General features: G+C 43.9%; 1 protein-coding gene and 1 pseudogene across 2 annotated transcripts; both read right to left on the reverse strand.

Moving 5' to 3' along the window:
- Positions 1-1,798: 1,798 nt before the first annotated feature.
- PDIK1L (PDLIM1 interacting kinase 1 like) lies at positions 1,799-11,346 on the reverse strand. Its single transcript, XM_081087942.1, has 3 exons — positions 11,205-11,346; positions 8,621-8,922; positions 1,799-3,112 (listed from the first exon to the last, which is right to left on the reverse strand). The coding sequence occupies exons 2-3, from the start codon at positions 8,903-8,905 to the stop codon at positions 2,372-2,374; spliced, it is 1,026 nt and encodes a 341-aa protein (XP_080944068.1). The 5' UTR covers positions 8,906-8,922; positions 11,205-11,346; the 3' UTR covers positions 1,799-2,371.
- A 14,303-nt stretch (positions 11,347-25,649) lies between these two features.
- On the reverse strand, positions 25,650-26,318 carry LOC308515597 (cleavage and polyadenylation specificity factor subunit 5-like; annotated as a pseudogene). The gene has a single exon. The product of its transcript is annotated as a cleavage and polyadenylation specificity factor subunit 5-like (transcript).
- Positions 26,319-27,746: the final 1,428 nt, after the last annotated feature.

The raw sequence follows: 27,746 nt of genomic DNA on the forward strand, positions 1-27,746 counted from the left end.
ACTTGAGAAAATTCCAGAAGAAACTTCCTGACCACCTGACACCCTTACCACCAATGAAAGAAAAGAATTTTACCTCACAGGTTAAATCTTTCGAAATAAATTATAATCATTAACTTTTTAAATGAAGCAGGACCAAAAACTTTGTACTTAGGAAAGGATGGCTCCAAGCACATAGATATTTGAAGAGCTTACCATCACCTGAACTGTCATGAATCTCTGTCACGTTATTGACAGACATTACATTACAATGCTGCTCTTTACTTCCAGTAACTCAATCCCCTTGGACAGATCTGTTATACTAATTTGATGATCTAGACTCGAGGGTCAATTATCATGAGGTGCCAATGTATTGTTCCACCTCTTATTGTCAAAGTGATGTTAAAATGATTTTTTGTCTTCATTTTAAAAGACTTTATTTCGGCCAAAACCGGTTTGGCTCAGTGGATGGAGCGTCGGCCTGCGGACTGAAGGGTCCCAGGTTCGATTCCGGTCAAGGGCATGTGCCTGGGTTGCGGGCATATCCCCAGTGGGAGATGTGCAGGAGGCAGCTGATTGATGTTTCTCTCTCATCGATGTTTCTAGCTCTCTATCTCTCTCCCTTCCCTTCTGTGAAAAATCAATAAAATATATTAAAAAAGAAAAAAAAAAAAAAAAAAAAAAAAAAAAGACTTTATTTCAATACAACCTTTTAGTCCAAGTTTTAAACTTCTGGATCAAGTAACACACATAGTTCAGAAAGTTTATACACTCTAATTTCTTTGTGCTTTTTTTACCTTTTATAGTCCCCTGAACCAATTTTAAATAAGAAAAAAAATTGATAGCAATATTCCAAAAGTTGTGTAAGTTCGAAAGGAACATCTGAAGAGATTATGCAAACTATCCATTATTTCAATATTCTAACTTTTAAAAATACTTTTGACCAAAGGTTCTAGTGCTTTATAAACATCAACCTAGATACGGTCTTAAGGTCTCTAACCTTGAAAGCTAATGTTCTGTTTTAGGAAAATTTTCTTTCCTTAGATATTAACTATCTGCTTTTACAGAAAAACTGGAGACAACCATGTAGAGTTAAAATCAAATTGACTTCAAGTGGAATAATGGTCTACTGGTTTTTGACATAGACCATACCAATGATTGTATAAAATCTATAACTTTTCTACTTGAAAGATATAGTTGATGTCACAATATATTATCCATTTGCCAAACTATATAGGTATCATCTCCGTTAGAAAAAGGTGATCAATATTTAATACAACTATATTACTACCATTACTGTGTCAAATTAGAAGAGAAAACAGCATTAGTACAAAATGAAAGGAATTCCAGTGATGAAACAAGAGACGATTCAAGGTAGGTAATGTGAGGATAGAGCTCATTTGGTTTCTTCAATTTTATGCTGAGGCTTAGACAAATTCTTGAAATAAAAAAAGTAATATATCAAGTACTATAGTACATATATATAGCAATGATTTCAGAAATAGAAGAATCCTGTGTTCAGATTGCAGATGCTCAAGGGCAAACATGTCCCAATGCAGTGGTTTGATTAATTGAATGCTTGGTTACCTAACGAAGGTATGACTGAATCAATATCCTTGCCAACCTGCTACCACACAACTGCATGGCTAGTTCTACTCCTGCAGCTATAGGGCACTGGAGAGCTCAAGCATATTCGGCAGCTTTGATCACTTAGTTTCATTTATGTTTAATCAGATTTTAGGCCCTCCAAAATGATGCCTTTAAAAAAACTGTATAATTATAAAAATAAAGAACTTAGTATGATTTCATTAGAGGGAGGGATAGGGTAGGAAGATGAAGATTCTTTTATTTTTCATCACTGATTTCACCAGCAAATCTCAAAAACCCAAACCTACATCAAATAATTTAAACAGAAGTGGCATTTTCTTCATATGGAATGCAAAATGCACACATTCACATACTTACATATACATAAATATATACATATATGCTTCCTTTACAAAGCTTCAAAGGTTGCATTACCAGCACGCAAACCTCTTCTTCCATGGAAATTGCTAATACTGACAAGGAATGTCTAAAATACTTAGAGACATATTTCCAGAAAACTGGATTCTCTTTTCTTCTTGGCTCTTAAGAGAATTTTCCTGCCAAACTTCTACCAATGATCATTAAAAAAAAAAAAAATTTACACCCACATTGGTAATACATTTAAAACATACGACAAAGTGGCCAGCTCAGACTTAAGAAAAATGAGGAAAAAAATATCCCACAATAAATTCTAAACCCTTAGAAGGTGAGGTTCATCTTTTTATATTCTTTTTCAGCCACATTATGTTGCATTACTGTGAAAACAGAAGCAGCATATCATCCAAGATATTTGCAAATAATGTATGTGTCACGTTTCCCAGCTGCTATCTTTAAATGCAATTTGTACTAATCTGAGTTCTAGTTCAAAAGCATCTGGACGATCCTGAGGGTTTGCAGCCAGCATTTCCTTAATCAGTTGTTTCATTCGCCCATTCATAGACTTTTTCTTCACAGGAATAAGAAGTTCCATTTTGGGATTTTCCAGAAGTGCCTCCCCAACAGGCACAATCTCAGTTCCTTGTTTCACATAACTCCCCAAGAGTTCCTTCTTTGTCTCTGTGTCTATGAATGTGATCCTTTCCAGCATCGCCCAGATGATAATCCCCAGAGCAAAGATGTCAGCCTTTGCTGTGTAATGTCCCTCCCATACTTCAGGAGCCATGTAGAAATCTGTTCCACAGGCTGTGGAAAGGAAACACTTGTTTACACTGACAGGTTCTTCTGGGTTCTGCCCAGAGGCTGAACACACTTTACTTAGACCAAAATCAGCCACTTTCAGTGTGGGTTCCAAGTCACTGGTATCCAACCTGCTTTGAGAAATCAAGATGTTATCAGGTTTAAGATCGCGATGGATGATCTGGTTTTTATGCAAGAAAGCCAGGGCACTGCTCAGCTGAAGCATGAAGCTGGTGTTAGTTTTACGATTGGGTTTCCTGGACAACAGATACTCATTCATATCTCCTCCATCACAAAAATCCATTACAAACCACAAGTAATAGGCGCTTCTGGGATCAAAGGCAATTTCTCCTTTTAATGAAGTCTCTACGAGCTATAAGGAAAAGAAAACAGTTTATAATCATCTGCATAGTTTATATAATTCAGCTATAAAAAGAGTAACCGGTTAAGTTAGTCTCCAATTTTATGTGGATATTCTGTAAATATTTTATTTGGTCAGTGTTTTCATATGTGCATGTTATTTTAAACTTCAGTACTTGAAACTGTCACTTTGTCCCTAATGAGTACACACCAAATCTCCAAGTCAAGAGCTAAAAACTTATTTACAAATAGCTTTATTTTAAAAAGTGTCTAACTGCATGTGCCAATGGAGTTGAACTCTACCCACTTAGCTAATAGCTTCATGAAAAGATTGATGTTTAGCAGTTAGATCCTGGGAGATTGCCAGCTGGCATATAAACATCAATTAGGAAATGATATTAAATGAAACTGCCTGAAATACTCTTCTTCCTCATTGCACATAGACTATCAACATCATCTAAAAAATCGAAAAAAAAAAAATGATCAAGGAACAACTTGTTATTACAGAAATAAAGGGCTCCTGTAGTCACTGATGAAAAAAGACTGACATTATTCTATACACTTCTACAACCAGAATGCAAATGTTGGCTCTTTGTATCACAGGATGGTTTCTAAAAATCCAATTTATAAAAATTATATTTGCATTTTGATATAAAAATTCAAATTGGAGTTTGTATATTTCTTTGATACAAGCTGAAAATCTGGAATAAATCACTGTTTTATTTGTTATTATCTAATTATAATTCTCCTATTATCTGAAATTCAAGAGTATTAATTATTTTACTGAACATGAACTACCATTTTAAAATACAGGTATATAGCCCTGGCTGGCGTGGCTCAGTGGTTGAGCATCGACCTATGAACCATGAGGTCCTGGGTTCGATTTCCAGTCAGGGCACATGGCCGGGTTGTGGGCTGGATCCCCAGTGTGGGGCAAGCAGAAGGCAGCCAATCCATGATACTCTCTCATCATTGATGGTTCTATCTCCTTCTCCCTCTCCCTTCCTCTCTGAAATTAATAAAAAAATATTTAAAAAATAAATAAAATACAGGCATATAGTGCTTTGAAAACATATGTCCTATGGTGTCCTCTTTAGAACCATGGGTTTAAAAGAAACTCAGTAGGGAAGCCGAAGCGTTGTTGAAGAGTGAGTAAACTGCTAACTTCACATTCAAATCTACGGGTACTTCCTCTTATCACTGTGGCGGGCAGAAGCAAAGAACAATTCTCCGTGCCATTTCCCCCCATGGCAAACAACAGTAATTGCAAAGGTCTGCTAATGTCCTTTTGGCCTGTATTTTCTTTGTTGCAAGTGTTTGCCAGTGAAGACAGAAAATGAAAGACTATATCATAGTTATTTACCAGGTGCACTATTACTAAATATGCTGAGAGTAAAGACCAATACCATCACTCTTACTTCACTCTCTTTTTCTGCCTTTACTCTCAAAAGCAAACTTCCTAAACAGTTTAAGCAATGTGAAGTCCCAGCATTCAAAGAATGGTTTAGAGCAGTGGTTCTCAACCTTCCTAATGCTTCGACCCTTTAATACAGTTCCTCATGTTGTGGTGACCCCCAATTTCATTGTTACAAATTGAACATAATTAAAGCATAGTGATTAATCACAAAAACAATATGTAATTACGTATGTGTTTTCTGATGGTCTTAGGCGACCCCTGTGAAAGGGTCGTTTGACCCCCCCAAAGGGGTCGCGACCCATAGGTTGAGAACCGCTGGTTTAGAGTAAGGCCAGATAGTAAATACATATTTTAGGCTTACAAGCCACATAAGCTCTCTCTGTTCCATGTTGTCCTTTCATTTTTTTTTTAATTCTTAAAAAACGTAAAAACTATTTTTAGCATTTAGGCCATACAAAAACTGGTCTAGGGCTATAGTTTGAGAGCTATAAAAACTGATTGAGAGCTATAGCAATACAGAGCCCAATTTGCTTATTTTTATGTGTAGAGGATGTTAGTCACTGGCTCTCTTGCCTAAAATCCTTCAATAGCTTTCCTGTTTTCTTAGGATATAGTCTAGTAGGCTCTTTAATAAGGGCTAAGGGCTCCTGTGTGCTCTGACCCCTGCTGAGCTTTCTAGCCTCATCTAAAATAACTCATCCTGCCCTACCTGGTTTTGCTCAGTGGTTAGAGTGTTGGCCTGCAGACTCAAGGGTCCCAGGTTCGATTCTGGTCAAGGGCATGTACCTTGGTTGCGGGCACATCCCCAGTGGGGGGTGTGCAGGAGGCAGCTGATCGATGTTTCTCTCTCATGGACGTTTCTAACTCTCTATCCCTCTCCCTTCCTCTCTGTAAAAAAAATCAATAAAATATTAAAAAAATAAAATAAAATAACTCATCCTAGCCCAGTCGGTGTGACTCAGTGGTTGAGTGTTGATCCAGGAACCAATATTCCTGGTCAGGCTGGGTTGCAGGCTCGATTTCCAATGTAGGGCATGCAGGAGGCAGCCGATCAATGATTCTCTCTCATCATTGATGTTTCTATCTCTCTCTTCCTCTCCCTTCCTCTCTGAAATCAACAGAAATATATTTAAAAAAAAATAACTCTTTCTTTACACTAAAGTCTTACTATCTTCTTTCATTCTTAGAATGTGTCATACTTTTTGCTCCAATAGATTTGTATGCGTAGTTCTTTCTGCCTAGGAAGTTTTCTTACTCACCTGGCTAATGCCTCTTCACCCTATAAGTTTAGTTAAAGCAGTTAGTACTTACTGAACCCCAGGATGTCAGTTTCCCTATTATATGTTCCTATGCCATCCTGTACTTCTCACTCATGACACTTATCACAAGTAGGCAGAGTGGCCTCTAAGTTCTTATGCATGAGATTGTGCCCTCTGTTAATTACTTGTTTTACATTTTCTTCTAGGTGAGGTGTTTAGATATCAGGAACTGATTTTTTTTTTTTAAATCCTCACCCAAAGATATTTTTTCTTTTTTAAAATATATTTTATTGATTTTTTACAGAGAGGAAGGGAGAGGGATAGAGAGTTAGAAACATCGGTGAGAGAGAAACATCGATCAGCCGCCTTCTGCACACTCCCTACTGGGGATGTGCCCGCAGCAAGGTACATGCCCTTGACCGGAATCAAACCTGGGACCCTTGAGTCCGCAGGTCGACACTCTATCCACTGAGTCAAACCAGCTAGGGCCAAAGATTTTTTCATTGATCTTTAGAGAAAGAGTGGTAGGGAGAGGGAGGGAAAGAAAGAGAGAGGAACATTGATGGGAGAGACACATACACACACTATTTGCCTCCCACAGTCGCTCCAACCAACCAGGGCTGGTTATCGAACCTGCAACTGAGGTATGTGCCCTTGACTGGGACTCAAACCTGCAACCCTTCTGTCCTCTGGCGGATGCTCTAACCACTGAACAACCAGCTAGGTCGGGAACTGATTTAATGATTCCAACAGACAACAAAGAAGCTATCTGGAAAAACAAGGAGAAAAATAAAAGATTTGTATAGAGAATTGAGAAGACTATGCATAGGGACTCTGTGGCCACTCTTTAGATTTAATTATCTTTACCAGATATAAATATTGGTTGTCTTTACTAGATATAAATTTAGATAAACTAAATGTGTTGATGAATATCTGGTTAACTACACAAATCTATAGAAAAGACAATTTTAATAGGGCTACCTAGCATTGAGTACTCCTATATGTTAAGTACTGTATCTGCATCACTTCTAATTTTGACAACTTCCATGGAAGGCAGAAATTATTATTCCTATTTTACATACAAGAGGTAGATGCTGGGAAAAGTTAAATTATTTATTCCAGGTTATACACCTGGCAAAAAGTGCCACAAGTAAAACACAAGTCTATCAAGCTTTAAAAGAGGAAGGGAAGAGATTACTAAACAAAAAGGTGTTTTAGATTTAAAAAAAAAAAAAAATCATCACTGCCCTGGCCAGGGTGGCTCAGTTGGTTGGAGCATTGTCCTATATACCAAAAGGTGGTGAGTTCGATTCCCGGTCAGGGCACATACCCAGGTTTTGAGTTCGATCCCCATCACCATGTTTCTCTCTCACATTAATCTCTCTCTCTCTCTCTCTCTCTCCCTCCATCCTTTCCTCTAAGATCAATTTTTAAAAAAAAATCACTGAATGAAGTCTGGAAGTACTTATATCATAGAGCCTTGAAAGACCAGCTAATACCTAGTTACTATAAAGCTTGCTTGATCTGGACTCAAGGATACCATCAGCACTGCTATGTGTTTAAATGTTTTGGTCTCCAAAATTCAATGGAAGGTTCTATACACTTTTAAGAGCAAATTCGGTGGTAAGAATGTTTCTGATATTTTCTATGAGTATAACTTACAAAATAAGCACTTTGAGAAAAGTAAACAATAAATCAAATAGAGGCAAAATAGTTGTGTTTTATATTCAGCCTTAGAAAACTTCAGGGCATAGCATGGTAAACTGCAATGTATACTAGATTCTCAAGATTGATATTTGCTCACCATACAGTAGAACTAATTACACATACAGGTATTGTTTGCTTTCTTTGTTGTTTATAATCCATAAGCCTTTGTTGTTTTAAAAACAGACATTAGCCTAATGGTAAATTCTGAATTCAGATACAAATGGAAAATTGTTTCCCTTTCCAAGAATGACTGGACTTAAGACATTTTGTTCTGGCCTTTAACTAGCTATGTCTTAAGAATCTTTTCTCTTTAGTGAGTATAGAGCTACTAGAGATTTTGGTCGATGGCAGAAGCCAACCTAAAAAAAAACTAACGTTTTCTGTTTTCCTGTTAATGCTTTTCCCAGGTCTACAAAAGAATAACATGGAGGCAAAAGAATAATTTGGAGGTTAAGAGAGCACAATTTTTAGGTTCCAATTCTGCTAAATGCTAGCTATGTGACTTTGTATGTAATCTAAACCTCAGTTTCTTCATTTGTATGTAGATAATAATAGTACTTTTCTCATAGTATTGTTCTGAACAACTACCTTTAAAGCACTTAGCACACAGCATGGAACTAAGCAGGAACCCAAATAAGTTAGCTTAGCACTGTTAATAACATTCAGGTGCTAAGCCACAGACTTCATGAGAATTAAGTGGAACTGAATGGTTAAAAAACTATATAATTGTCTAAAACAGCAAAGGCTTATGTTCAAAACAGTGTCCTATGGGTGCTGCTACTGATTGTGGAGATTTTCTCTTTCTTTTGCCTTCAGTTTTTAAAAAATTGATTTCAAATAAGTAAACTTATTAGGGTCTAGTCTTGATCACTTCTCTAGCTCCTATACTGCCCCATTCCTATGCAGGCTGGCAAATATCATGGCATAACAGGTGGCTTATATTATTTTTAGGTATTTGCATCACGGTTTAAATAACACCTTGTTTTAAAGCAAACATCTATTCAATTTTTGGCAGACCCCTATCTACGCCTCTATGAACACCTGCATTTAAAAGTAGTTCATCTGATTCTTTCATTCCTCTTTTTGCTTACAAATGTCACATTCAAATCATTTCTATTTCCCGTTCAACCACACATACCTGTAAATAAAGGGAAGAATTAGAGCCATGGGACATCTTTTGCACCATCCCATCTTTTTGTAGGATGCATTCCTCCAAGTGAATCACATTTGGATGTTGGCTCTTGATACTGCTTAGGGCCCAGAACTCACGCAGGGCTAGTTCAACATTCTCAGGAGCATGGCATCGAATTTTCTTCACTGCCACGCGTGCAGAGGTCTTTCTGATGACTGCTTCATACACAACACCGTAACTACCTCGGCCTACCTCCCGTATTAGATCGTACTTTGGCTGGCTACTCACCATCTTCAAGGTCAAGGCTTCTGGAAAAATCAACAAAATGCTTTATTGAAATTAAGCATGCCTACTGGCTTGTATTGCTTCTTATGTACGATTTAGGTATCATTTCTCTGTTTGCAATGCTTTAAAGGTATTTGCTACACCTTGGGCAAATCTAAACATTTTAATCATAACAGTAAAACAGCTAACATTAATGTAGTACTTACCATCTATTAGGAACTGTTTCAAGCAATTTTTAATACAGGCTGGGGCAAAAGTAGGTTTATATTTGTGACTACGCACAAGTTTATTCTTTTTTTAATATATAATTTTATTTATTTCAGAGAGAGAGGGAGAGAGAGAGATAGAAACATCAATGATGAGAATCACTGATTGGCTGCCTCCTGCAAGTCCCCTACTGGGGATCTAGCCCACAACTGGGGCACACGCCCTTGACTGGAACCGAACCCGGGACCCTTCAGTCCAGAAGCTGGCGCTCTATCCACTGAGCCAAACAGGCCAGGGCAGAAGTTTATTCTTGTATTATTATTTATTAATTATTGTATTATTTTCTGTACGAACAACTGTAAACCTATTTTTGCCCCTCTCTGTATTCTGGATATCAGCCCTTTGAAACATAGGTGTGTTAACGCACTGAATCCTCATAATAATGCTACGAAGTAGATACGACTATTGTCGTTTTATAGGTGAGAAAAGGGAAGCATGGAGAGTTTAAGCAACATGCCCAAAGTTGGCTAGTAACTGGAGGTCCTGCGATTTGAAACCAGGCCACCTGGCTCTGACATCCGCAGTGTTAACCACTGCACTATACTGCCTCTTACAAAAACCGCTCCAATCGTCACTGTTAAAAATAAACCAAAACATTCAGCATTCTTACTGATCATGAAAAAAACACATGCCAGCTTCTCTTTAAAGCGGACACACACACATCAAACACCCCTCACAGTGAGAAATGCACACACCTGGCTTACGCTTCGGGACTGAAAGTGAGCCAGGGCACATTTAGAAATGAAAACGTGTCCTTGTGTAAGTCAAAATGTATATGTTCCTATTTTAACTTTATGTTACTTCCTTATTTCCCGCAAACTAAATGAGAATAAAGTCTGTGGAGGAAAAAAAACCCACAACACGTTCCTTACAGTGGTTCTCAACCTTCCGAATGCCGCGACCCTTTCATACCGTTCCTCATGTGGTGGTGACCCCCAACCATAAAATGATTCTCGTGGCTATTTCATAACTGCCATGTTGCTACTGTTATGAATCACCATGTAAATATCTGATATGCAGGATGTATTTTCATTGTTCGCGACCCACAGGTTGAGAACCGCGGCAAGTAAAGGAAGCTACTTAGAATAGGATTCCCTTTCTGCTGTCGAACAATAGTTATTTAGCTCTAGGTCATTTCTGCCAACAAACACTGTCCTCCACGTCAAGGGGCTCTCTTTGTTCGGGGGAACAAAAAGCCACCGGCCCTGAGGCTGACGGACTGGGAACAGCTACTTTAAGTCCACGGGACGATGGAATCGAGAAAACGAAAGCTTCCGAGATTGCTCCAGTCCCGCGTTCTCGGGTGGACGCCCACCCTGCAAAGCCCAGCGCGCGTCCCGGCGTCCGGTTTCCCGGCCCAGAGCGCTCTGCCCGGGCCGCACAGCAGCCTTTCCCCTCGGCTTCCCACGGCCGCCGGCGCTGCCCACCTCCCAGCGGCCGCGTCTGAGGAACCGTCCCGTCTCCCCGGACGAAGGAGCACCTCAGGGCGGGGAGGGCGGGTGCGCACGAAACCCTCGCGACCCGAGCAAAACACAGCCGGGCGATGCACCCCGTGCTCACCTGCGGGACTGAGGCGGGCACCCGGGCCCGCCCTGCTCACCCGGCGCCCGGTCGCGGGCCGGCCCGGCCGTCCACCTGCTGGTGCCCGGGTAGGGCCGGTCCCGGGCAGAGGTGCAGCCGGACGCGGCAGCGGCGGGCCCAGCTCATTGGCCAAGTCTCAGGCCCACCCCCTCCCCAGGCGCGTCCGGACCAAACCCGGAGGGAATGCTCCCGAGGCCCCGCAGCCGCAGGGGCCCGTCCGGCGGCGGCCCCAACCCCCGGGGGCTGGCGGCTGAGGCCGGGGGCCCGGGGCAGAGGCCACAGGCCCAGAGGAGGCCGGGGGCCTGAGGTGTGCGGGCCGGAGGCCGGAGGGGCGCGAGGCCCTCCCCAGGAGGACTCCGCTGACAGGGCTGTGACAGGCCCCCCGGAGGGGCGGGCACCTGCGGGGCCCCGGGCTCTGCAGCAGGGCCTCTCCGCCGGGCTGACGGGCCGGATTTACCTCAGGGCCGCCGACGCCGCTTCTCCCTCCCACGGGCTCTGCAGGCCGCCATTATCGGGCAGCTCGCGCCTCCGCCGCCGCGGCCTCCCGTCAGAGGCCGGCGCGCGCCCCCGTGCTGCGCGGACTCACACCCCGACGCCGCGGGCCCCGCCCCCTCCGGCTTGCCGTAGCGCGAGCCGGACGCAGCGCGGTCCCCATTGGGCGCGCGCCCCGCGCTCCCGGCCACCTCCGCGCTCCCCGCTCCCCTGGCTTCCAGGAGCCGGGAGCCGGGAAGGTGTGCGCGCTCCGGCACGCACCACTCCGGTCCCTCCACGCAGGGGAGGCCGGGCCCGGGAGCGAGGAGGCCACCCCACGCTGGGGACTCGGTCGGCTGCGGCCGCAGCGGGCGAGCACGGCCCGGGCCCCGGGCTGGTCCTCAGAAGCGGGTCTGGGCGCGGGGCGCACGCGCTCGGCGCGGCCACCCCTCTCCCTTTCGCCCCCCTGCCGACCTACCCAGCGGCGGGCAGGTGTGCGAGGGTCGCTGGGGTCGGACGCCCGGTGCATCTTCCTTGGTGCGGGCCGAGGGTGCGTGCGGGAAGCGGAGCGCCTCGGCGGGCCCGCGGGGAGGCGCGGCCCGAACTGGGAGGCCTGGCGTCGGCCCCGCCGGGAGAGAGGCGGCCCCTTTTGTCAGAGTCTCCGAGCCATGTCTGCGGGCGGTGCAGTTGCCGAGGCGGCCGCGGCGCCGGGCTGGGTGCGCTCATCTGGGAAGACGCCGTCCCCTGCCCCGCCGGCGCGGTGGTATCTCCCTTAAAGCAGCCGGCGCCTCATTGTTCCGGGACCGCGGCCGCCGGGAGTTGGGGGCGCCCAGCCCAGCGCGTGGAGAAAGGGACGGTGGCGCCCGCACCTGGCCGCTGTCACCCGCGCGTGTCCTGCTTGACGGCCGCACCCGCGGGCTCGTGGAGAGTCGGGAGGCGGCGGGCGGAGCCGGCGGGGCCGGGACTGGCGGAGAACGCGGCGGCGCCCTCGGGCCGGCGGTCAGCCCAGTCGTTGGGCCAGCGACAGCCGGCGGTCAGCTCTCAGCGCGCGCTCGCCTGGCCAGCGCGGGGCTGTCCGTTCCTCGGGGACCAGAACCGTCCGTCATGCAGTCAGTTACCCAGATGAGTGAGCATCGCCGAAGCGTCCATTCCTTCTGCACCTATTGTGCACCTCCTGTTTGTCAGTAGGCGGTCGGTCCTCCTCCCAGTGCGGTGTGAGGCACGATGTGCAAAGGATCCGGCGCCGCCGCCTTCAAGGATCAATCAGTTACCCATTTTATTTTCTGTCCTCCATTTATCGACCTTCTCTAGAGCCCGGAACTGACTTTAGAGAAGGTCTAAATTATCTCCCCTAATCCTAACCAAACCCCACAGGCTTTATTATTAACGCTATTTTTACAAAAACGAGGAGACAGGCCTCCGACTTATTTGATCTGAAGGTGTCTGTTTCTTGGGGGGAGGGTGCCTGCTTTGAATACTCACACCCCTAGTGTGACACCTCCCTTCCCTCCATCCCGCCCCCCCCAAAAAACTTCTGTAATCTGTGCCAGGCTTTTGTCCTGAGTGCCATGCACCAGTCTTCACCTTTCTACTGGGACTACTGAGGTCGGCCGAGGCTTGGTTTCTGCTCTTCTTGAAAGTAGAGGGAAATAAGGAAGGCTCTGCGGACAGCTAGCTACCTGTATCGATAATTGATCTGAATCCGGGGATGGATATCTCTAGGCCAGAGGACGCGTCTTTTGTTTGTCTCAGTCATTAACTATAGGAACCCCTCCTTTCGAGCTGGCGGCAGAACAGACTTGAAATCCACCCCCCTCAATCCCCAAAGCACAGCTGAGTCTAGTCTGTGAGGTGGATTCAGGACTGTGGAGCTTAAACTTAAACAATTTAGGGTGTCCTCTTTAAGAAAAAGATTACAAATTGGCCCTGTAAACATTGCTGGGGCCTTGGAAACGGTTTCATTTTTTTTAATAAATATATATATATAGATTTTTATTGATCTCAGAGAGAGGGAGAGAGAGAGAAACATCAATGATGAGAGAGAATCATTGATCAGCTGCCCCCTGCACACCTCCTACCTGGGTATGTGCTCTGATGGGGAATTAAACTGTGACCTGGTTTATAGATCGCCGTTCAGCCACTGAGCCACATCAGCCCGGCAAAGAAAAGTTATTTTTATAGAATTCCAACTAATAAACACAGAAGAGATTATAGCATAAGAAAATTATGATTTTGCAAACTCTAATGAAATACTGCATCTAAGCAAAGACCATGTAATGATGCTAAAACATTTGGGTGAAAAATTGTTGGGTAACTTTGAAATGGAGAGCTTAGGCTGACACAGCCTAAACCCACTAACCTGTCTTAAAATCACTTAGTGCTCTTCATGGAATATTCTTGCAGGGGGAAAAAAAGAAAAGAAAATAATCTAAGCCTAGTTAAGTCAAGATTCAATTACTTGGCTAGGTTACCATAAATATGGGGGACAGGCTATCACCATAATCAGCCAAACTCAAAATGTGGGACATTCAACAGGACAAGTGACCTGGTTTCTGCAACAAATTCATGGCATGAAAATAAAAAGGGAAGGTAGAATATTAAAGCATAAAAGTCAAGACTTTACCAAAGGCAAAAACATTTGGATCCTGATTCAAGTGAGCCAACTGTCAAAATGCATCTTTGATACAATCTGCGTTCTTTATATGAACTGATAAATTAAGGACTTTTCATTTCTCTTGGTTAGGTATGATGATAACACCATGCTTATAGAAATAAAAACCCCTTTTAAAAAAATTAGAACTGCACACTGATGTATAATGTGCCGGAAGCCGGTCGGTCCATCCTTGCTGCTTGACACAGTCGCTGCAGGAAAGAAACATCTGCACAGCATATGTTTCAAGGGACCTGGCGTATATAGCATACTGTTCTTAGTATGTTTGCTCACCTTCTTGGCGCTATGTGTTTTAACCAAGGTCACCTCTCCGAGAAAGGTTGTTTCCCCAGGTAAGGATTTTTCCCTGAAGTTAGGGAGGGAATACAACTCCTTAACTAAGTGCCAGGCGGGTAGTTAATCACTTTAACTACGAACAATCACGCTTAAGCTACATAATCTTTACTTCCTGGAATGGAGATAAGAAACGCCCTAACCATTGCAATAGAAATTGACAGGATTAAAATCAACTAGTATAAATACAGATGTAACAACAGCAGAACTTCGCTGGAGGTCCTGAACAGAACTTGGCTGGAGATCCTGACTAGGTTGCTGATCAACTGAACGCTGTCTCTGTGTCATTCCTTCTTAATCTAAAGATCAATAGAGTCTTCTTTCTTTGGACTCAATATGGCACATCTTCTCAATCTAAGTTCTGTACTATCCACCTTCTTACCCTACTTATCCTCTATAGGGGGTTCTGCAGTACCCTGGTGGAGTCCTATCCGTGCCGAGTGTGGAGTCCTCAATGGGGGGGGGGGGGGCTTACCTAGGGGAATCCTGTTCCAGGGGTTCCCAAAGGTGTGGACGGAGTCGGCAAAGACTATCCACCCTCTTCCTACGGTGGAGTCCTATCCATCCCGAGAGTGGGGCTTACCTAGGGGTCCCTGTTCGGGTGCCAGATGCTGGGGTCCAACCCCAGCAGGTCCAGGGGTCCCCAAAGGTGTGGACGGAGTCGGCGAAGAAGGAATGACACAGAGACAGCGTTCAGTTGATCAGCAACCTAGCCAGGATCTCTAGCCAAGATCTCCAGCCAAGTTCTGCTGTTTATTGTCTTGTTACATCTGTATTTATACTAGTTGATTTTAATCCTGTCAATTTCTATTGCAATGGTTAGGGCGTTTCTTATCTCCATTCCAGGAAGTAAAGATTATGTAGCTTAAGCGTGATTGTTCGTAGTTAAAGTGATTAACTACCCGCCTGGCACTTAGTTAAGGAGTTGTATTCCCTCCCTAACTTCAGGGAAAAATCCTTACCTGGGGAAACAACCTTTCTCGGAGAGGTGACCTTGGTTAAAACACATAGCGCCAAGAAGGTGAGCAAACATACTAAGAACAGTATGCTATATACGCCAGGTCCCTTGAAACATATGCTGTGCAGATGTTTCTTTCCTGCAGCGACTGTGTCAAGCAGCAAGGATGGACTGGCTTCTGGCAATAAAGGATAAAGTAAAAGTGTGATCTGGGATATGCTTTAAAAATACCCCACAGGCAGCATAGCAAACCAAAAGAGGAGGAGATTGGTAGAAGGTTGGTAATTGATGAAACCTGGTGCTGGTAACATAGGGTTTGTATACTATTCAACTTTTGTGTATGTTTGAGTTTTTTCATAAAAAGTTAGAAAACCATGCTCAAAAAATGAATGTGTTAACTAGGAACTTGGATGTAGTGTTCTAGCCCCCTGCTGGCAGATTCTGTTAGCACAGCTACTGCCCCAGTCACTGAATTCCCAGACCTGTTTAGAAGAGAAACTTTACCAGTATTTATAAATCTTACAAGAACCCTACAAAATGGATAGTATTAGCATACCATTTTACAGTTGGGGAAACAGACTCAGGGACTCGGTAATTTATTGTATTTTAAGAAATAGGCTTTTATTGATTTCAGAGAGGAAGGAAGAGGGAGGGAGAGAGAAACGTCAATGATGAGAGAGAATCATTAATCGACTACCTCCCGCACACTTCCTCCTGGGGATTGAGCCCGAAACCCTGGCATGTGCCCTGACCAGGAATTGAACGTTGACCTCCTGGTTCATAGGTGGATGCTCAACCACTGAGCCACACCAGCTGGGCAGGACTCAATAATTTCAGTTCCTAATAAGTCAGTGGAGCCCTAGTCTGTTTGGCTCAGTGGATAGAGCATCAGCCTGCAGACTGAAAGGCCCCAGGTTCGATTCAGGTCAAGGGCATGTACCTTGGTTGTGGGCACATCCCCAGTAGGGGGTGTGCAGGAGGCAGCTGATGAATGTTTCTCTCTTATGGGTGTTTCTAACTCTATCCCTCTTCCTTCCTCTCTGTAAAAAATGAATAAAAATAAATTTTTTAAAAAGTCAGTGGAGCCAGGATTCCATGTTCTAAGTTCCATAGATTGGTGCTTCTGGATCTTACTTTTTCTACTCGAGCAAAGGGTCACATGGGAAAAGGCAAGTGGAGATGCCCCTAATGAGAATGGATCCATAGGAAGCATATCACCTATGAACAATAGATAAGTAAAGGTAAATAGGTAATATGTATAAGTCAGGCACAGTGCAAAGTGCCTGTCTATGCACGATTCCATTTACTCTGCAGTTATCCTGGGAGGTACACACTTTCACTTCTCCCCCTTTACAACTGAGGAAAAAGAGGTCCTAAGAGATGAGAGGACTTGTCCAAAGTTACATAGCTAGGAAATATCTGAATTGGAACTTGAACCCAGGTCTGACTATAATGCCTGAGTTCTTTAAATAATTTTTTGAGATATAATTTACACATAGTGAAGTGCTTGCATATGCTTCAGTTTTAATCTATAGTAACTATTGTATACTGCTTGTCTTACTTTAGCATGAATACAAATATTAATTTTTCATGGATATTTTATTTTTCTAAGTAAGAATGGAATCATGAAAGAGAAGAAACTGGTCAAGAAAGGGAAGGTGGACAGGTAAGGTCAAAGTTCACAGTTCTGCCCAGTGCTAATCATCCCTCTAATGGTTCTTTTCTTTCTTTCTTTCTTTCTTTCTTTCTTTCTTTCTTTCTTTCTTTCTTTCTTTCTTTCTTTCTTTCTTTCTCTCTCTCTCTCTCTCTCTCTCTCTCTCTCTCTCTCTCTCTCTCTCTCTCTCTCTTTCTTCCTTCCTTCCTTCCAAAGGTAGCTCCTTATATTCTTATCTCTTCTATTCTTTCAGTGGAATCTACATCATACCCTCATAGCCGCTTAAACATACAGTTAAGTCAGTGGTTCTCAAATAGGGCAATTTGCTTCTCAAGGGACATCTGTCAATGTCTGGAGACATTTTTGGTTATCACAACTAGGAGATGCTATAAGCATCCAGTAGGTAGAGACCAAGGATACTGCTAAACATCCTACAGTACAGAGGCCAGTGAACAAAACATGTAGAGGACCTGTTCTCAGGGAGCTTACCTTCTCATGGAAAGAGACACTTATATACAGTTGTAGAAAGTGTTAGAAAGAAGTAGCTCTAGGTACCACAAGACTAGTAGGCAGGGAGTGGAGGTAAGATGGGTCTTTTGGGTCACATTTATACTAAGAAATGGCTGATGAGTAGTAAATAGCCAAGCAAGCTGTGGAGGGAAGAGCATCCTAGGTGGAGGGAATTTACATGCCCAGCTGCTCTACCAAAGCCTGAGCTGGAAGTTAAATCAGGATTTGGGGGAAGGCAATGGATGGAGGCAGGTATTAGGAAGCTCTGTTGTGGCTATAGGCGCAAGCCTTGTCTCCAGCCCAATGTTATCAATAATAAAACCCATATCTTTCTCTATTGAATGATTATAGAAAATGCTTAGGATAAAATGTTAAATGAAAAAAGTCTCAAAAGTTGCGCAGCACTTAAGTACACCATGGTTACAATGTAAAAATGATGAACAGGAGAAAAATCAGAAGGAAATGGAGTAAAATGGTGTCGGTGGTCGTGTTGAATAGTGGATGATAGGAGATGATTCTTTAAAGTTTCTTTGATAAATGACTTCTTTCCATTCTGTCTGTGATGGGGAAACTGAGGCACAGAGAGGTTAAGGAACCTCACCAAAGCTACACAGCCCTAAGTGACCTGGGAGGGAGGCCTAGCCAGAGCCTGGCTCCAGAGGCTGCAGGTTTAACCAGGAGGGAACACTGCCCCTCAAAAGCTAATGTCAAAAGCCTAAATTCAAGGCCTTTGTGGCCATAGCCTCTGGACAAATAGTTCTCCTCTCCCTGTGATTGACCCTGTCTCCTGGGATGCCCCCAATAGTCAAACACCTCAAAGGAGTGAAGAGGTGAGTGAGGGTGGAGGACCAAACCAGAGGAGAAGAGGTGAGCAGAGGAGTCAAGACCTGCTCCAAGCAAGACCGTGTGTCCCTGGGTAGGAGCAGCTGTTCCTGTCACCCGATTCCCCACTCCAGAAGCCTGGGGAGGGCCCCTGTCCCAGGCTGGCCCTATTTTTGCCCCCTGTGGCTGTCCTGAGGCCTGGGCCCACAGGTGGGGTCCTGCTGTCCACGGGAAAGGTGGATTCCTGGAAGTTCCTCCCCCTCCCCTGCCCTATCCCAGACAACTCTGTTCCTGGAAGTTAAAGGAACTGGGCTGCAATGTTTACTGTGGCCTGAGCAGGAAGCCTGTCATTGGCTCCTACCCCCCACGGGAGGGTTCAGTGCTGCTGGCAGATAGGATTTCAGTTCCTGCCTAGCCATCCACCTGCTGTGTGATCTTGGGCAAGTTATTTGACTTCTCACGGCCTCGATTTCCTTATATATAAAACAGATGCTAGAAGTCTCTGAAGGGATTGAATGCAACAATGTGAGCGACACATTTGGCACCCTGACCTGGCACCCTACCGCACTCAAAGCAGAGTAGTTAGGATGATTGTTATCCTGCCACCCTCATCCTCTTCAAGGCCATGAAAGGCTTGGAGTGATGGCCTGAAAAGGCATTCATATGTCTTGGCTGCCAGGAGAGAATGCCTTTCTAATTAGCCCTGTTGAAGGAACTCAAAAAGAGTCAGGAGGCTTTGGCTAGAAATAAATAATAAACATTTATTCCAAGGCCTTAGGGTGTGCCAATTGGAGGCACACTTGGTAATACCTAGAGTGTTCTGAAGGGAAAAGGAAAGCTAAGCGTTCTTATAATGAAAAGTACATTGTTGGGAAGATCAGCCTTGTGTTCGTGGTCTCTGGGTTGGACCAAGATGGTGATCCTCTAGATGTCAGTCTAGGTCAGTGGTTCTCAACCTTCCTAATGCCGCGACCCTTTAATACAGTTCCTCATGCTGTGGTGACCCCCAATTTCATTGTTACAAATTGAACATAATTAAAGCATAGTGATTAATCACAAAAACAATATGTCATTATATATGTGTTTTCCGATGGTCTTAGGCGACCCCTGTGAAAGGGTCGTTTGACCCCCAAAGGGGTCGCGACCCACAGGTTGAGAAACCCTGGTCTAGATCAAGCATGTCAAACTCATTTACTAGTATTTGGCCTGTGTTAGCCTTGGAGGTGGACATGCTTAGTCTAGATGATGGATGTCAGGTGGTCTGGATACCTCAGTCCTTCAGGGGGTAATCAGATGGTTATCTGGAGGTTTAACCTATATCCAGGCATTGATACAGGACCGAACAGTTCAAAAAATTCAGTTCCCAGGCTAGTTAAAACAAGAATAGATGCCCGGCTGGCATGGCTCCATAGTTGAGCATTGACCTATGAACCGGGAGGTCATGGTTCGATTCCTGGTCAGGGCACATGCCCTGGTTATAGGCTGGATCGCCACTTGGGGGTGTGCAGGAGGCAGCTGATTGATGATTCTCTCTCATCATTGTTGTTTCTATGTCTCCTTCCCTCTCCCTTCTCTCTAAAATCAATAAAAATATGTTTACAAAATAAAACAAAAAAACAACCTCAACCTACTTGATTTTATAATTTAGCAGCTCGACTATAGTGACTCCATTTTATCTCTTCACTCTTTCCCCAGCACAAACATTAGAGTCTGGTTATTAATACCCCACTGGTCCCACCAGCTATTGGCTTTAGCATTCCAAAAAGAAGGTGGAGAGGTGGAGAGGGTGAGGCTGGAACAGGTGGCTGAGGGCTGGAGGAGGAGCCCTCCCTCTCCGTGGGAACAACCCTTCCCAGCCTCAAAGGCTGCTTCTCTGCCAGACACTCTCCACCTGCAGGCTAGGGTCTGGGAAGGTGTGAAATTCCTCCATGAAGTCAAGCTCCAGGCAGTCAGATTCTCAGTCCCCTAAGGGCACAGCACTGTCCTTCCAGGGATCCAATGCCCAAGTAAGCAGGGCCCCTCAACTGGGCCCACAGAAGAGACAAAACAATTCATGGAATTGTGGGCTATTGAACGTAGAAGGGGGCTGAGAGAACCCCCAACCTCCCCTAGTGGTTTAGAGCTCAGCCTCTGGGTTCAGATAGACAGGTAACTGGGAAAATCTATATCCCTCAGCCTCAGCTTGCCAGCTGTTTAATAATAATAATAATAATAATAATAATTATTATTATTATTATTATTATTTTGCCCTGGCTGGTGTGTGTCGGTTGGGTGTTGTCCTGTGCACCAGGAGGTTGTCAGTTCAATTCCGGTCAAGGGCACATGCCAGGGGTTTCAGGGTTTGGGGCTCAATTCCCAGAAGGGGGCATGCAGGAGGCAGCTAGCTGATCAATGTTGCACTCCCTCCCTCTTCTCTCCTCTCTCTCTAAAAAAATAAAGTATTCCTTTTTACAAAAAAAAAAAAAAATCTAATTAAAAAAAAAAAAGAATTTTCAACCCTTCGTGTAATACAAACATTTTCATTTGGCAGCTGAAAGAAGAAATGAAATGATTTATGTAAAGCACAGGGCTTAGCACTATGGCCTGTCCCGCAAAGAGTAGCCCAATCTCTTCATGTCACACAGGACTTCTTTCTTGTTTTCCCAGGTGAGTGGTGGCAGAACTCATTCCCATTCGCTACCAGAGCTAACAATCATACCAGACAATACTTCTTTGTTTTCTTATGTTGATTTTTTTCAAAATAAATAACCTTCATTTTTTAGAGCATTTGAGGTTCACAGCAAAATTGAGCAGAAAGTACAGAGAGTCCCCATATAATAACGCCCCCCCCCCAATTCCTTACCACTCTCCACCCCCATGCTCCCCCCACTATCAACATCTGCACCAGAATGGTACATTTGTTACAATCAACATTCCAGCATTGACAGGTCATTTCCACCCAAAGTCCGTAATTTACATTAGGGGTCACTCTTTGTGTGTATGGGTTTTGACAAGTGTATAATGGCATGCAGCTACCAGTAAAGTTTCGGACAGAATACTTTCACTGCCCTAAAAATTCCCTGTGCTTCACCTGCTGATCGCTCCCTCTCCCCTAAACCCCTCGCAACCACTGAACCTTTTACTGTCTCCATATTTTTGCCTTTTTCAGGATGTCATATGGTTAAAATCATACATTAGGTAGCCTTTTCAGATTGATTATTTTTCTTCTTACTGCTTTTGGAGAGAAAGAGAGAAACACTGACTTATTGTTCCACTTATTTATGCATTCTTAGTTGATTCTTATATGTGCCCTGACTGGGGATTGAACCCACAACCTTGGTGTATCGGGAAGATGCTTTAACCAACTGAGCTATTTGACCAGGGCCAGAATGATTATTTTCCACTTGGTAATATGCCTTTAAATTTCCTCCTTGTCTTTATGTGACTTGAGTAGGTTGTGGGGTTTTTTTTTTTTAGCACTGAATAATGTTCTGTACCATAGTTTACTTACCCATTCACCTAGTGAAGGACATTTTGGTTGCTTCCAAGTTTTGGCAATTATGAATGAAGCTGCTATAAACATTCATGTGCAGGTTTTTGCGTGGACATAAGTTTTCACTTCATTTGAGTAAATACCGAAGAACACGATTGCTGTTTTGTATACTAAGAGTATGTTTAGTTTTATAAGAAATTGCCCAACTGCCTTCCTAAGTGGCTGTACCATTTTGTGTTCTCAATGAATGAGAGTGCCTGTTGCTCCACATCCTTGCCAGCATTTGGTTGTCAGTGCTTAGAATTTGGATCATTCTTTTAAAAAATATATATATTTTTATTGATTTCAGAGAGGAAGGGAGAGGGCGAGAGAGAAACATCAATGAGAGAGAATCACCAATTGGCTGCCTCCTGCACACTCCCTACTGGTCCTTGACCTTTAATTCTGGTCCTTGACCAGTATTAAACCCGGGACCCCTCAGTCCACAGGCTGATGCTTTATCCACTGAGCCAAACTGGCTAAGGCAGATTTTGGGTCATTCTAATGGGTGTATAGTGGTATCTGATTGTTTTACTTTGCAATTCCCTTAGACATACGATGTTGAGCATCTTTTCATATGCTCATTTGCCAGTTTTATATCTTTTCTGGTGAGCTGTCCAGATCTTTTGCTCATATTTTAATTGGGTTGTTAATTTCCTTGTTGAGTTTTTTTTTTAATGTTTTTATTGATTTCAGGAAGGAAAAGGGAGAGAGCAATAAAAATATCAATGCTGAGAGAGAGTCATTGATCTGCTGCCTCCTGCATGCCTTTTCCTGGGGATCAAGCCAGCAACCTGTGCATGCGTCCAGACCAGGAATAGAACAGTGACCTCCTGGTTCATGGGTCGATGCTCAACCACTGAGCCACACCTGCCAAGCTCTTGTTGAGTTTTAAGAGTTCTTTGTATATGTTGGATACCAGTACTCTATCAAATATGTGTCTTGCAAATATTTTCTCCCAGTGTGTGACTTGTCGTCTTATTCTCTTTAATTATTTTTATTAATGACTCAATGTTTCTTTTTGTGCTACTTTAAAAAAATAATGTTTTTTCTTATTTTTTACTTTTAAAAAATTACAGAATCAATAATGTGATAACAGAAGATTTTTAAAAAGGAAAATATTTAAAAACCACCCACAATTACTCCACTTCAATAAAATAACTGTGTCACTTTTCTGAGAATTTTGTCTATTTAGCAAAGCTTGGGACAAGGTGCGCGCAGGCACTAGAATAGTTATCCTAGTGTATCTTTTTAAAAATATATATATATTCTATTGATTTTTTACAGAGGAAGGGAGAGGGATAGAGTTAGAAACATCGATGAGAGAGAAACATCGATCAGCTTCCTCCTGCACACTCCCTACTGGGTATGTGCCCGCAACCAAGGTATATGCCCTTGTCCGGAATCAAACCTGGGGCCACTGAGTCTGTAGGCCGGTGCTCTATCCACTGAGCCAGACAGGTTAGGGCTGTCCTAGTATATCTTGTCCTTTTTTATTTTACCTTTTTCCAGGTTTTAGCTTTCAAAATGATATTTTAGAATTGGTGCATAATATTCTATCTGTTCCTTAAACATGCCGAGCTTATTGCCTGGCTTTCCCACTAGCTGCCACAGGACTGACTGGCTTCTCCACATCATTCAGGTCACCTCCCGAGGGAGTGGGGCTTCCTTGAATGTCATATCTAAAGCAGTCCCCCTAATTGCAAGTTTCTCTCCATCCCATTATCCTGCTTTCTTATCTTTTAAATATATTTTTATTGATTTCAGAGAGGAAGGGAAAGGGAGAGAGAGATAGAAACATCAGTGATGAAAGAGAATCATTGATCAGCTGCTTCTTGCACACCCTCTACTGAGGATTGAGCCTACAACCTGGGAATGTATCCTAACTGGGAATTGAACCATGACCTCCTGGTTCATAGGTCAATGCTCAACCACTGAGGCACACTGGCTGGGCCTGCTTTCTTTTCTTGATAGCATTTATTACTATCAGAAATTATCTTTATTTATGTCTGTGTCTGTCTTCTCCCAACAGAACATAAGCTCTCTTGCTCTGTATCTCCAGTACCTACAATAGTGCCTGGCACGTAGTAGGTATTCAGTGAATACTTATATATATATAAAAGCCTAAGCAACCACGTGACCAGTCAACTGGTCGCTATGACTTGCATTGACCACCAGGGGGCAGATGCTTAATGCAGGAGCTGCCTCCTGGTGGTCAGTGCGCTCCCACAGCCAACCTCCCATGGCACCTGTGCATGAATTCGTGCACCAGGCCTCTAGTATTTAATTAACTCAAGAATTCAGAAGACCAGAGTTTTCCAAGTTGGTCATTGAATAACCAATTTTTTACCTTATTAGTTGATGCTGCAATAGACCTCTTGAGGAATCAGTATATCAAAGGACTTGGGAAGAGAGTTTTGGCAAAAGACTTGGGTTCCTCTCTCACCTCTGTCATTTACTAATTTTGGTGTTGGCCAGTATATTTAACTTCTCTGAATCTAGGTTTCTTTATTTGAAATTAAGGTAATATTAGTGCCTACCTCATAGGGTACCGTGAGTAGTAAGTAAAAATAATACATGCAAAGTGCTTAGCACAAAGGCCACAAAACAAGAGCAAGTAACATTGGCCACCCATTACCAGCACTCTAAGTACAGTCAAGCCTTGATGACAGAGTGGTTTAGAAGGTGTCTTTGAAGAGGTAACATCTCAGTTGAGAAGGGGAAGACTATTCTAGGCAGAGCACACAGCATGTGCAAAGGTCCTGAGGTGGGTACTACAAAGAGGGCTTTCAAAACCTGGCAGAAGATGTGTGCGCACGCTTCTATGTAGAAGTAAAGATATTTGCCTGCAAAAAAACAAAAAAAAACCTGCCAGAAAAGGGTCTTCAGGGGTTGTAAGTTCAGACAGCCATTTCAGACAGTCTTGAGCAGTGGACTCTTCCCTCCATCTCAGGCTGATTTTTCTTCTAAATTCAGCTGCACTTTTCCACCTGTCTGCTGGTGGATGCCACAAAGTGGTCACCTCAAAGTCATGTGTCTTCCCCAACCAGCTTCCTAGTTCCAATGGTCCTTCTATTTCTCTACACCAGGGGTCCTCAAACTTTTTGAACAGCGGGCCAGTTCACTGTCCCTCAGACATTCCACACATGTGCACTGCGGGCCCGGGATGAGCCGGCTGCTAAGCAGGACAGGCAGCGGCGGCAAAAACACCTGGCGGGCTGGATAAATGTTTTCGGTGGGCCGCATGTGGCCCGCGGGCCGTAGTTTGAGGACCTCTGCTCTACACTGTCCCAGGCTGTTGCCAAGCTCCTAATGCTTCCCTTTTCATTCTCTCACTTCTGTCTTGTCTTTGGTCACCTTCCTGGACCAGGAGAGCAGCCAGATTCTGTGGTCCAGTGGGCCACGCATAGCAAGCACTTTGGAAACACACAGATCTGGGTTCAAATCCCAGCTTTGTCATTTAGTTAACTTCATTGGGTCTTGGTTTACTGGTCTCCAAAGGGGAGTTATACCTAGCTCCCCTTAGGTAGGTATAGGAGTACCTATACCTACCTAAGGGGAGCTAGGTATAACTCCCTAGCTAGGGAGTCAAATGAGATGATGATGTTAGTGACAGTAGCTAGCACATAGTAGGTATTTGATAAATGACAGTGTTTTACCTTTGCCCTACCTACTCTTATTTTCATACCTTGGCTCCTCATATTTGGGAAACAGAGAGTTGGTAAAGTTCTGGGGTAACCACTGGCTCCCTAATACCTTTCTGGAGGGAACCAAATTCTCAAGTATCCCCTTACAAAATCCACTTTCTTTAATGTACAAAACCGTAAGAGTGGAAACAAAAGCAAGTTAAACATTATCATATTTGTTTACACCACTATCTAGTTCTTCATATCAACGCTACTATTCAAACAATAGCAACAGGTGGCAATTTAGGTGTTGGGAGAGAGATAAGACAAAACTTTTCTACCATGTTTATTCTATACAGTGTAGAGCTGTGCTCACAGAGACGGCCTCTTTGACTTCTCCATTGAACCTGCTCAAAAGCAGAAGGAGACCAGAAATGATGGATCTGTGTCCTGGTGTATTGTCATACAATTCTAACAGTGGTGTGGCTACCAGCTTGTAATTTTTAGGGTTTGCAAACAAGGCTTTCCCTTGAAGTTGAACCGAAAACAACTTCTTATGTTCCTTTGGTTTTGTAATATGTGCAGGAATATATAGATACCGAGGAAATTCAAAATTTGGTTTCCACCAGTTATCAATGATCCAGTCCTGTGGGACTCCGCCTTGATGATCAAGTGTCTCTGTCATTAAGCATTTTAGTCCTTCCACTTCATCTTCTGGGTTGAATTCACCGTCAGGTAGTGTGAAGAACGGTGTTCCCAGCTGTAGCAGTAACACATGGGGTAGCCGGTGCTCATGTACAACCAGAACCCCTTCTATAGTCCTTCTTATTCCAATTTTATCAAATTCCTCCCTCATGCATTGAAACCTGGCTGCAGCAGAGGTGTCCTCAGGGCTCTTTTGTACCAAAAGTATAATGGGTAAGAGGGTACAGGGGATGGCTCGCTCCAAGGTGAGGGGCTTGGTTTGTGGTTTTTGCCAAACTGGTTGAGACCCCTCTGTCCTCCCCCACCCCATTCCCCCTGGGCCAGCTGGTCTGTGAGCGTTTGGGTGGCACCATGACAAGTTGGCAAGTACTGGAAGCCAGCAGAAAGGGGTGAGTCAGGGCGACTTTCCCTGTGCGAACAGCGGTTATCTGCGTCCCATTCAGCAGCCTCCACCTGTCATTAACATGAGAACCTTATAGTATTTTAAACAGACTTTGATTTGTAATCATAATACCGATCATTACCTAGGGGTCTACTGCATGCTGGTTACTGCGGAAGTGCCTTATATGCGCTCTCTTTATGACAATCCTGTGAAGGTATTTCCATTGTTACCCCATTTTATAGTTCAGGAAACAGATTCAGAAAAGTGAAGTGATTGACTTAAAGTCACACAGCTAGATAGGAAATAAAATTGAGACTTGAGCCTATGTTTTTCTGGTACCAGAAACCTGTGTGTGTGCCCCACAGGCAGGCCATCCTGCCTCGCAGCCCATTAGCAACATGGTTCATTTCCTGGATGACAGGAAGGCCAGAGAGGGGAGTCCTGTAATGGGCTGGACCCTAAGCCAGGCTGTGGTGGGCCTGCCACAGACCCGCAAACTAGGAGGCCTGAGACCTCAGACCGGCCCAGACCTTCTTCCCAGAGCAACAGAGTCATAAACATTGAGCTTGAGTGAGTCATGGAGTATTTATAGATGAGCCTCCCCTCCTCTCCTCAGCTTTGCCAGGATTTATCAGGTTTATTCGGGGCTTGCAGGGTGACAACTTGTTTATCATCCAAGGTGCCCAAAAGGCTGTTGGGACATCCTCTGAGAAGGAGGTCTGGAAGACTGCCCATGTTTAGACCTGACCTGACCCGCCCTCCCCCTCAGCGCCCCCGCCAGGCTGAAACAACTCTCCCTATCCCAGTTGTCCCATCTTCTCCCAAATACCAACCCATCCATGCACCAGCCCCCACCACAACCACACACACACACCCCCAATGAACTCACGGTCTCAGGCTAAAATGGGACAGAAATGCTGCTTTTCTCAGGAATACCTCTTGGGTTGATCTGAGAAGTTTAAAAACTTTCTGTAGCCCCACTATCTTTTTTTAAAATATATTTTTATTGATTTCAGAGAAGAAGGGAGAGGGAGAGGGAGATGGAAACATCAGTGATGTGAGAGAATCATCGATTGGCTGCCTCCTGCAAGCCCCCACACTGGGAACCAAGCCCACAACCCAGGCATGTGCCCCTGACCGGAATCAAACCCGGGACCCTTCAGTCTATAGGCCAATGCTCTATCCACTGAGCCAAACTGGCTAGGGCAACATTACCTTTTAAATCCTCACAATTTTATAAATTGGATGTTAATTTAATATGATTTTTATAAATAAGGAAACTGTGGCTCAGAGAGGTAAAGTAACTTGCCCAAGACCACACAGCTCATACAGGTCTAGGTTAAAAATCTAGGCCTT

Source organism: Myotis nattereri, assembly GCF_964212035.1.
Source record: "Myotis nattereri genome assembly, chromosome: 3".
NCBI classification, from domain to species: Eukaryota; Metazoa; Chordata; class Mammalia; order Chiroptera; family Vespertilionidae; genus Myotis; species Myotis nattereri.